The sequence below is a fragment of the Ranitomeya variabilis genome, chromosome 1 (assembly GCF_051348905.1).
Source record: "Ranitomeya variabilis isolate aRanVar5 chromosome 1, aRanVar5.hap1, whole genome shotgun sequence".
NCBI classification, from domain to species: Eukaryota; Metazoa; Chordata; class Amphibia; order Anura; family Dendrobatidae; genus Ranitomeya; species Ranitomeya variabilis.
In genome coordinates, this window is record NC_135232.1 from 969,816,230 (window position 1) to 969,828,373 (window position 12,144).

At 41.4% G+C, this 12,144-nt stretch overlaps 1 protein-coding gene across 1 annotated transcript in view; it reads right to left on the minus strand.

The window, feature by feature from the left end:
• Positions 1 to 8,155: 8,155 nt before the first annotated feature.
• TMEM154 (transmembrane protein 154) overlaps positions 8,156 to 12,144 on the minus strand; it is an 81,617-nt gene continuing 77,628 nt past the window's right edge. The window contains exon 6 of the mRNA XM_077279354.1: positions 8,156 to 10,532. Within this exon, the coding sequence (XP_077135469.1) occupies positions 10,520 to 10,532 (13 nt within the window). The 3' untranslated portion in view covers positions 8,156 to 10,519. The remainder of the gene's footprint in view (positions 10,533 to 12,144) is intronic.

Below are 12,144 nucleotides of genomic sequence, written 5' to 3' on the forward strand. Positions count from 1 at the left end.
GACAGGACTAACAACCTTAGCTATACGTTTAGAGCATGCTGAGATAACATGTGTAGAATCACCACAGTAGTAGCACAAGCCATTCCGGCGTCTATGAATTTTCCGCTCATTTCTAGTCAGGATTCTATCACATTGCATTAAATCAGGTGTCTGTTCAGACAACACCATGAGGGAATTTGCGGTTTTTCTATCACATTGCACCGAATTAGGTGTCTGTTCAGACAACACCATGAGGGAATTTGCGGTTTTGCGCTCCCGCAACCGCCGGTCAATTTGAATAGCCAGTGCCATAGTATCATTCAGACCTGTGGGAATGGGAAAACCCACCATAACATTCTTAATGGCTTCAGAAAGGCCATTTCTAAAATTAGCGGCCAGTGCACACTCGTTCCAATGTGTCAGCACGGACCATTTCCGAAATTTTTGGCAATACACTTCAGCCTCGTCCTGCCCCTGAGACATAGCCAGCAAGGCCTTTTCTGCCTGAATCTCAAGATTGGGTTCCTCATAAAGTAAACCGAGCGCCAGAAAAAACGCATCAAGATCAGCCAATGCCGGATCTCCTGGCGCCAGCGAAAAAGCCCAATCCTGAGGGTCGCCCCGTAAGAACGAAATAACAATTTTTACTTGCTGAGCAGAATCTCCAGATGAACAGGGTCTCAGGGACAAAAACAATTTACAATTATTCACGAAATTCCTAAACTTAAACCTGTCTCCGGAAAACAGTTCAGGAATCGGTATTTTAGGTTCTGACCTAGGATTTCTGATAACATAATCTTGTATGCCCTGCACACGAGTAGCCAGCTGGTCCACACTTGTAATCAAGGTCTGGACATTCATGTCTGCAGCAAGCATAGCCACTCTGAGGTAAAGGGGAAAAAGAAAAAAAAAACTCAGAATCTTCTTTCTTATAATCCCTCTTCTGCAATGCATTAAACATTTAATACTGGCCTGGCAAACTGTTATGACCCCAATGGCGAGGGTCTCAGAGGAACGTGGAAGTCTGCAGAATACAAAAATCCAGCTCATAGGGCAGTGGTAACTGGGTTGACCATATATCTACTCCTAACGCCAACACTAGAAGTAGCCGGGGATCATTCCTACGTTGATTCTAGATGACACGCGCCAGCCGGAGAATCTAGCTACCCCTAGTAGAGGAAAACAAAGACGTTTCTTGCCTCCAGAGAAGGGGACCCCAAAGCTGGATAGAAGCCCCCCACAAATAATGACGGTGAGGTAAGAGGAAATGACAAACACAGAAATGAACCAGGTTTAGCACAGAGAGGCCCGCTTACTAATAGCAGAATAAAGAAAGGTAACTTATATGGTCAACAAAAACCCTATCAAAATCCACACTGGAAATTCAAGAACCCCCGAACCGTCTAACGGTCCGGGGGGAGAACACCAGCCCCCCTAGAGCTTCCAGCAAAGGTCAGGATATAGATTTGGAACAAGCTGGACAAAAATACAAAACCAAAACAAATAGCAAAAAGCAAAAGGCAGACTTAGCTGATATAACTGGAACCAGGATCAGTAGACAAGAGCACAGCAGACTAGCTCTGATAACTACGTTGCCAGGCATAGAACTGAAGGTCCAGGGAGCTTATATAGCAACACCCCTAACTAACGACCCAGGTGCGGATAAAAGGAATGACAGAAAAACCAGAGTCAAAAAACTAGTAACCACTAGAGGGAGCAAAAAGCAAATTCACAACAGGAGTGCATTATACTATATGGAGGCCTATGGGGAGTGCATTATACTATATGGAGGCCTATGAGGAGTGCATTCTACTGTATAGAGGCCTATGTTGAGATCATTTTACTGTACAGAGGCCTGTGGGGAGTGCATTATACTATATGGAGGCCTATGGGGAATGCATTCTACTGTATAGAGGCCTATGTTGAGAACATTATACTGTGCAAAGGTCTATGGGAAGTGCGTTATACTATATAGAGGCCCATGAGGAGTGCATTATACTAAATGGAGGCCTATGGGGAGTGCATTATACTATATGGAGGCCTATGAGGAGTGCATTATAGTATTTGGAAGTTTGGAAGTGCATTGAACAGCAAGGTGGATTGCTGCTGAGGGAAAAAATCTCTTTAAATCTTCAGCTTAGTGAGTGTGAATGAGCTGAGAGTGAAGCATAAGTGCGAACGGCGGTAAGTGTGTGACTTGGGATTCAAAGAAGAGGTATTTGGAAAACCTTTAACAAATACCTGTGTGAGTTGCTGAATTGGGAATAGCTATATTCACAAGGGGTTAATTTAGGGTGGGGGCTCATAATTAAGGGTTTATAAGGGGCAGCTGGTTGGGGCTCCAGTCCTTTTGGAGGTGCATTGAACAGCAAGGTGGATTGCTGCTGAGGGGAAAAAAAAATCTCTTTAAATCTTCAGCTTAGCGAATGTGAATGAGCTGAGTGTGACCTGAGCGTAAGTGCAAACGGCGGTAAGTGTGTGACTTGGGATTCAGTGACTTGGGATTCAGTGACTTGGGATTCAGTGACTTGGGATTCAGGGAGTTTCCAAGGGAGGAATTACTAAATTGCTAGCTGTATTTTATTAGTACTTTGTATTTATTTTTGTTTAACGTTTCTGTGTGGTGCAATCCCCATTAGGAAATGTGCTCCACTATTGTTAATGCCATTCAGTGTACATCTTGCCACATGTATGCAATCCTTGAGCAGCCGGTCAAGGGGGCATACCGATGTGCGAGATGTGAGCACGTTGTGCATTTGGAAGCCCAGATTCTGGATCTAAATGTGCAGCTGGCAACACTGAGATCCATAGACAATATGGAAAGGAGTCTTCTGCTCACTGAGCCGATGCTCAATGGGATAGATGGGGGGGGAAGGTAGGATGGAGCTGCAGGACAGTGAGGCAGCAAGCTGGGTGACAGTTAGAAGGCCGGGTAGAGGGAAGAGTGCCAGGGAGGCTAGTCCTGATCTGGCACACCCCAATAAGTTTGCTAAGTTGGCAGATGAGGGGGGTGTCAGTGCAGGGGTAGCACTGCTGCAGCCAGGCATGTCCTCTGAAAGCCGGAGGAGTGACTGCTACAGTAAGGAGAGAAATAGGAGAGCAGGGCAGGCCAGGCGGTGCTGGTAGTGGGGGATTCAAGTGCCTTACGCTACTGGTGGGTAAATTACATAATGAATAAAATATAAATAACATTAGCGTCGCCACGTGTTTGGTTTAGAGCTGCATAACCCAATACACCTTTTGCCTTGGTGCGCAATAGACTATGTTCACTAGAATAAACACAAAAATTGAGCTTGACCTAAGTTGGTGCACATGCAGCACATAAACGCATGTTCACATTGGCCATAAAACATACAAAAACCTACAAGAGAAAAAATGAGCAAAAACTCTGCTGTAAATAAGTAAAAAGCAAAAAGGGCATCTAAATAGCACTGAGTTTTTAGTAATACTGTTTTTGATCAAAAATAGCACAAAAGCCATCCCACCGTGACAAGGTAACTCTGACTGGGACAGTCCTACACTGTCTAATAGTAAAAACCTTACCATGTGTCAATGTTGACCTTAGTGTGAATAAGGGCAGACAACAGGACTGGGCCCAACCAATAGAACACCAGCCTGGGCGAGCTTTATATACAATCTCCAGCTCAGAATGTGGCCACACCCCAGCTTGCACAGAATGCAATAATACAAAGAAAAAACACAAAAAATGAACACAAATAAAATTGAACACAAAAATAACAGAGGAGCCAGAAGACTGCAGCGTCTGATTTCTCCTACTCCTGCACGGATTAGAATCACTTCACCTTCTTATTAAACTATGTAAATTTCTTTTGGCAGTGCAGGGGTTAATCTGCTCTGTTGGAGCATTTAGGCTATCAGCTGTGCACTGTTAGTCACTCCCATCTCCTATATAAACTAGACCCTGGCTAGCACCCATTGTCACAGTAGCTTATGCTGCAAGGCAGAAGGTTGTTGTTCGTTATTATAGGAGACAGCTTTTGGTGGGTTTATCTGTGACTTGTTAGGTTTTCAGAGTGTGGTAGTTCCCTATCTTCTCCTACTTTGGTTTAACCCCATCCTCCTCTCCCCAGTGCATTCTGAAGTTATATGTGTGAGTATATTTGTATGTTTGGTATTTTTCGCTACCCCTGTTCATATTACCTTGTTAGTGTGGTTGGTGTATTAAGGTTTACTACTACTCCCCCCTTTCCATGGGTGAGGGAAGGGTACAGACTGAGGGCGGATTCATGAACTAAGGCAAGATACGTGGCCCCAGTATCTTCACAGTCAGAAGTAATCCGGGGAACAGGGCAAGCTAGGGCGCCCCTAGCATTAGGGACAGGGAAGTAGCCCTGGTCCTGGGACACCCGGCAACAGAGTCGTGACCCCCACACTGGCCCTCTTATGGTATATGGCCTTCTCCCTGTCCTCGCTTATAAAATATTTCCTCCACACTGTCCACCCTTACGAATTATAACCACCAGTGTTCGTCATTAATGCTAGACCTGCAACATTGTCCGACTATAAGTATAGCCTCCTCATTGTCTGCCCTGATTAGCTATAGCCACCATACTGTGAACATCTTAACTATTCAAAAACTGGCCTTTTTGATGAAGATGAACTGGTTGTAGGTGTCTCTTCAAAAGAAAAATAGATTTCAAGATTTTTGTTAAGCTGATCCTCTAAGTCTCAGGTCCATTGATGGGCGTTGATGAAGCAAGCAGGAAGGCACATGGGAAGCGATGACTTTGCACATTTTGGAATTTCAGGAACAACAGAACGGATGAAGTGGAAACTAGCAAGGATGGAACTAAGTTAAAGCACAGTATGAATAGAAGGTGGAGCACACCAAGCATACAAGTGTAGAGTCTCAATTCTAAGACACACATGTGTGTCTTAATAAGCCTTAAAGGTAGTCTGTCATGTAAAATAACTCTATTAACCTGCAGATTTTGGGTTAGTCTGCAGGTTAATAGCGTGCTGAGACTGCCCAGAGCCCACACAAAAAATAACTTTATTCCCCTGGCAGCGTTCAGCTTCCTGTCATAGGGGTGGTGCCAACACGGTTTCAGTGTATACAGAACGGAGGCTGTAACCACACTCCTAGCACTGACTGACAACAGGCTCTCCATTAGGGCCAGCTGTCAGTCAGTGTCAGGTGCCTGGTTACAGTTGCCCCTCCCTATACACAGAGTGGGGACTGAATCTGTGCTGGCGCCACCCTTATGACAAGACCGATGCTGCCAGGGGCTCTCAGTTCTGGCACCGCATGGTGTCAGAGCGCTATTAACCTGCAGATTAAACCCATATATGTAAGTTAATATCATTATTTTACATGATAGGTTTCCTTTAAGTTGGTCTAGACCAGTGGTCCCCAACTCCGGTCCTCAAGAGCCACCAACAGGTCTTGTTTTCAGGATTTCCTTAGTATTGCCCAGGTGATGGAATTATTGCCTGTGCAGGTGATGCAAATATCACCTGAAAACATGACCTGTTGGTGGCTTTTGAGGACCGGAGTTGGGGAACACTGGTCTAGACAGATGATGTCATTGATCCATGCTGGGAAACTTTGAAAACTCAATGTGGGGCACAGAGGGTAGAGGACCCAGGGGAAGGATACTCAGGACAGGTATGTAACAATTTCTTTGACATTTGGGAGAGTTTTATAGAACTTCTATCTTATTACATTCATTACTCCTAGCAAGATGGTTTCAACAAAGGCTGTTTGATGGCAGCTTCTCCAATAATGTTATCTTAGTTTTCCACTATAAGTTATATCTGTGGTATGGAAATACAAAGCCATGAGGATGAGGTCCCCTGCTACTATTTCCCTTACAATCACTACAATTTTCAATGATGGGAGAGATGAGAAAACATGGGTAATTGTTGTTTTTGTTTTTTATTTGATGCTACCGTTAAAGCTTATTTTATAGTTAGCTGAAGAGCTCGGCGTTGCCTGGGCATAGTAACTAACTGTGGTTAGTTATAACAAATTATAATGATTATCCTCCATCCCATAGTCCAGTGCCCATATACCCATCATACACATCCTCCATCCCATAGTCCCGTGCCCATATACCCATCATACACATCCTCCATCCCATAGTCCCATGCCCATATACCCATCATACACATCCTCCATCCCATAGTCCTTGCCCATATACCCATCATACATATCATGAGTAAGACTTCATAGTTGAAACGCGTTGATCCTCCTCACTGGTGTGCCAGGTGTTTGCTATGCAAAGATTTTTTTGAAGAACGATGTATCGTTTTAGTTGTTAAATAAAGTCTCACAAAGTCACAACTGCCTCCACCTCCAGCTGGATCATTTTTTTTTTTTTTTTTTCTTTCATCATACATATCCTCCATCCCATAGTCCCGCGCCCACATACCCATCACACATCCTCCATCCCATAGTCCCGTGCCCATATTCCCATCATACATATCCTCCATCCCATAGTCCCGTGCCCATATTCACATCATACATATCCTCCATCCCATAGTCCCGTGCCCATATACCCATCACACATCCTTCATCCCATAGTTCTATGCCCATATACCCATTATGACATCATCTTCGCCAAGGCAATCATTCTGACATCATTGTCGCCATGGCAACCTATTATGACATAATCGTCACCATGGCAACCATTATGACATAACCGTCACCATTGCAACCTATTATTACATCATCATTGCCATGGCAACCATTATGACATAACCGTCACCATTGCAACCTAATATGACATCATCATTGCCATGGCAACCATTATGACATCATCTTCGCCATGGCAACCTTTATGACATCATCGTCGCCATGGAAACCATTATGACATCATCATCGATACACACATACATACACAAATACACTTGTTGTTATATATATATATATATATATATATATATATAGAAGATTAACCTATTGCACAGCAATTTATATTGCTACATTGACTTATATCGGAAATATTATATATAGAATGGTTTCTTTTTTAGTCAAATCATCCATTTATTACTCTATTTCATTGGCTTGTATACTTTACAGGTTTTTGTAATCCTAAAAATGTTAAAATAAACATTCTTTAAAAAATAAATGATAGTTAAGATTTTTTACGGACACACTTCCTAACGTTAAGGAACCATAAAGATTATAAGTGATACATATCTAGAGCTCACACACGTCATATTAATATATTCTTAGAATTTACTGTGGGCTGTATGGTAATAAATGCAGTCCCAATAACCTGTACACGTTTCTTTAGCTTCCAAAATATCACTCACATTTTCAATTTTTTTTTTCAAGTGAAGGCTGTCTTTGCAATTCAGAACAGGATAAGTGCCCAAATTCCTCAGTAGGGTAAATGAAATTGGGCTTTCTAACATACCCTTGAACCATCATGAAGCTGTGATGAACTCTCACCCACGAAATAAACTGTTTCCAGTACAATTATTTGTTGGTAAATCCATTGATGGTGGAAATCATCTTGCCGGGCCCTCAGTAGTTGACTTCAAGTTCTCCATCATACTTAACCTAATATGGTGATTAGGGTCTGTATCTTATAACCCCTTGCCTATCCCTTTCTGTTATCAGAAGCTCCATTTAGGACCTAAGCACCATCAAAACCTGATAAAATAGATCCAATTTATCACACCGCCATTTATGCCATTTATTATAATATTGTTCTCATTCTATGTGCGATGAGACGAAATGTTTTGAGGAAGACACTGTGACATCTTCATGATGACTCGAATGGAAGCATGGGGGTGAATCTGACAAAGACATTTATCAGATAATACTTTTTTTCCCTTGTTATAAACAAGCACATTATCAACATCCTGGAACAGGGAAATTCATGTACTGCATCAAAGGAGCAATGGATCATACCATAAGTGGATGACGTGTGTAGGCCTGTAGCATATGGGATGTCATTTATCACTGCCAGCGTGGAAGGAATGAGCCAAACACATTTTCTACCTAATTTGTCAACCCATAATACTGTAATGAGATAGATCCTTGTAGCAGTGTCAGCCGAAGCTTCAGAACAGCAGCTTTCAGATTTTCTTTTTGTGTCACATCATATAATTTTTCTTTGTCTTGTTGAGAGGTGTAACTTTTTTTCAGCTAGTATTAATTGCAAATAAAAACTATACAGTAATATGTTAAAATAAACATCAATTTGCACTATAAAAATGTAGAAATTTTATTACTTTCCATCAATTTTCCAACACTTACAAACTGGCCTGTTTTTTTTTCCAGAACTAAAAAAAAAAAAAAAACTTTGTCCCACAGGTTTATTAAAGCTGTATAAAATGATTGTAAGTTATGTAAAAAGTTTATCATGTATGTTTCACTAGTTGTAATGAAATATCTTTATTTATTACTTTTATTACTCTTATTTTATGTCTCAAACTTTTGGTTTTGTGATCTCCAATTTTAATAGCTATATATTATTATATAAAAGCCATACACATATGATAGCTGAAGGCAAAGTGTCCATTCAGCCATTGGCTATATGTCACAACTCGCCATACACACTGTCATTCAGCTTGGTGGAGAAAGCCGCTGCCGAGCAACACTGGCTGCAGCTTATGTCATGACAAAAGAGTCAGGCATTAAAATTCAAAATGGCCAACCCTTTTCTCTCTCAACATCATCTCAACATCATGTGTCTGGCGAGATTTGGGAGGCTGCTATAAACATTAGGCCATCTAACCCTACCGAGATAGGCTTGTTTGGCTGACTTTAGTTTAATGTGTATGGGGACCTTTAAAGAGAACCTGTCATGTAAAATAACCCGCCTTGCTGCTGGAAGGAAATAAACTTTAAACACCCTCGGCAGCATTTGCCGGGAGGAAATTTACTTTATTCCCCCAAGCAGGCTCACTCTTTCAGTCATAGTGGTGGCATCGGCACGGTTTCAGTCACCATTCTGTATATAGAGAGCAGTGGCTGTAACCGCACCCCAGCACTGACTGACAGCCGGGCCTAATGATGAGCTGCTGTCAGTCAGTGCTGGGGGTGTGAATACAGACGTCGCTCTCTATGCACAGAATGGCAACTGAAACCGTGCCCATGCCACCACTATGACTGAAAGAATGAGCCTGTTGGGGGAAATAAAGTTAATTTCCTCTTGGCAGTGGGGCTCTCGGTGCTGGCACCGCACAGTGTCAGAATGCCATTATCTGCAGATTAACCCTATATCTGCAGGTTAATCAAATTATTTTACAAGAAAGTTCCCTTTAAACTCAGTGTTTCTCATTAATTTTAATCCTACTTTAATATTTTACATTTTGAAGATTATAATGGCAGTGTCCATGATCAGCTATTGAAGAACCTACATATTGTCTTTGCCTGGGGGTCTTCAGATGTCTCTGACTACCCCAGGTGCCAGTCAATTTGGGTGCATGAGTGTGGGGAAGGTCTAAAAGGAGTTGGTTCACAGAAAGTAACGATAGTCCTAACACATAATGTTCTATTAAATATTCCTGGTTGACAATGTAAGTATAAGCATGTCATCAGTGCACTAGGTTATGCAGTGGTGAACATTGGCATAAGACTACAGGGTAGATTATGTGAGTAGCACTTGGCACTGGAACATCGGTGACCACGTACATGACTACTGAAGTGTGTTGCCTTGTAAGTGCTTTGGTTTGACATATTACAGAATGGATAGATATACTGGTAGGTGGGACTGGAAATCAGTGACCGATAACTTTACCAAAGGCGCAGATGGAATGTTCTCCAGACATGTTGAAGCTTTCCTTTACCTAGGGAAAAGATTCATTTAGCTGCTCTAACATCTAAATTATCTTCACATTGGCTCGTTTGTAGGCCCTTGGCATCGGGCACTCTGGGCAACTAATGCATCTTTACAGCTCCATAACTTCATTGTAAAGTTTGTGAGAGACCGGAGTGGGTTGAAAGATGAGTAAATTGTGACAGACAACACTGTACAGTCTATAACATCATTGTACAGGATTTATATACAGGGGACAAGAGACTGCATTATTATAGTATGTGGCCTGTGGCCAGAGTAGACAACTCCAAGCAGAAGTCATCACCCGCGGAGAAATAGATTTATGATCTGTAGCTGAAATTAAAGGTAAAGCTCTGACTATTAAACACTATTTATCATTTCCTCTGTCACTCATATAATTCCTGCAAGATTATTGTCCACAGTGGTTACTTAACTCTTTTCCCTTTTATACTTTCTTGTTCATTTTTCATAAAGGGATGATGTACGACAGCTCATGATATATGAATTGTTTCTAGAGACATTCCTTGATCGTTCTAGCTGGAGCGGAGTCAGTTTTCCATGAAGAACTGTATTTTTCTTTTCTTTCGTACATCTGTTTTGGAGATTCTCAGTCTTTTTTCTGAATTGTCAAATTCATGTGGCATGATTTGTACAAATATTACAAAAGTTATTTTTTTTTTAAAAATGTAAAACGTTGTACTGATATTTTCTGAGGTTTCATATCGTGAGATAATATCCACTTGCAGGATGGAGAGATGAAGGCTAGGCTCTATAAATAAGCATCATGTATCCGTTCTGCAAAACAAATAGACATACATTGATTGGTAACAGTAATGCAAATGTTTGTTAGATGTGGTCAGATCTATTGCAAAGACACAACACAGGTGTACTTAGAAAACTAGAGAAATGTCAGTCCAAACTATGTAACATGGAACATCAAACCTAAATTTTACATACAGTTGTGTGAAAAAGTGTCTGCCCCCTTCCTGATTTCCCATTCTTTTGCATGTTTGTCACATTTAAATGTTTCAGATCATCACAAACAAATTTAAATATTAGACAAATATAACACAAGTAACCACAAAATGCAGTTTTTAAATGAAGACCTTTATTATTAAGGGAAAATTAAATCCAAACCTACAGGGCCCTGCAAAGATGAGTGGGCCACAATTCCTCCAGAGCGTTGGTAAAGACTCCTTGCCAGTTATCGTAAATGTTTGATTGCAGTTGTTGCTCCTCAGGGTGACCCAACCAGGTATTAGATTTAGAGGGAAATCACTTTTTCACACAGGACCCTCTAGGTTTGGATTTTTTTTCTCTTAATAATAAAGACCTTCATTTAAAAACTTCCTTTTGTGTTTACTTGTGTTATCTTTGTCTAATATTTATATTTGTTTGGTGATCTGAAAGTGTGTCAAACATGCAAAAGAATAGGAAATCAGGAAGGGGGCAAACACTTTTTCACACAACTGTAGTTATTACTTTATTTGAAGAACATTTCTCTCTTTGAATAGAATTATAAGGCCACGTGCACACGCTTAGTATCTTACCTCAGCATTTGTAAGCCAAAACCAGGAGGGGAACAATCAGAAGAAAAGTAACACATCGCCAGAAGAAAAGAAACACGTCACCACTCCTGCATTTTTCACCCACTTTTGGTTTTGGCTTACAAATATTGACCAAATACTGAACATGTCCTAATAATTCTATTAACTGCCAATTTTTGGAATTTGTTAAATGGGTTGTCCAGTCCAAATTGATAAGTCTGCAGTCACTCTTGTCTGTGTGACTGCACACTTATGAATCCCCCCCAGCACATGAACGGTGCGTTGCGAGGATTCGCCGGTGTCTGAACAGGGACAGGAGGGTATGTGTGAGTTATACATTATCCCGGCCAGAGCCCATCTACTGTGCGCAGCCTTGCGTGGTCGACTGGAGGCATACTCTCAGAAGCATATTCAACTGAAGTGGATTGCGGTGCACAGACCCGTCGGGTTCGTCCTCGGCAATACACGCTGCGGTCAATCAGAAGCCATCAGCTGACATCAGCGTGCACGTAACTGGGGGCACATGGCAGTAACATCATTCGCTCCTGTCGATTGCACTCTGAAGTCAGCTGCTGGCTTTAGAAGAAGACATCGTGTGGCGCGGGAACAGAGGGAAGGTGAGTATAATGTTTTTTTTTTCTATACATTAAAGAACAGTGGCAGAACAGGGTACATATACCAGGATGGAGGATATATTCGGGTTCTTCTCACAAAATTAGAATATCATCAAAAAGTTAATTTATTTCAGTTCTTCAATGCAAAAAGTGAAACTCATTTATTATATAGAGTCATTATAAACAGAGTGATCTATTTCATGTGTTTATTTCTGTTAATGTTGATGATTATGGCTTACAGCCAAT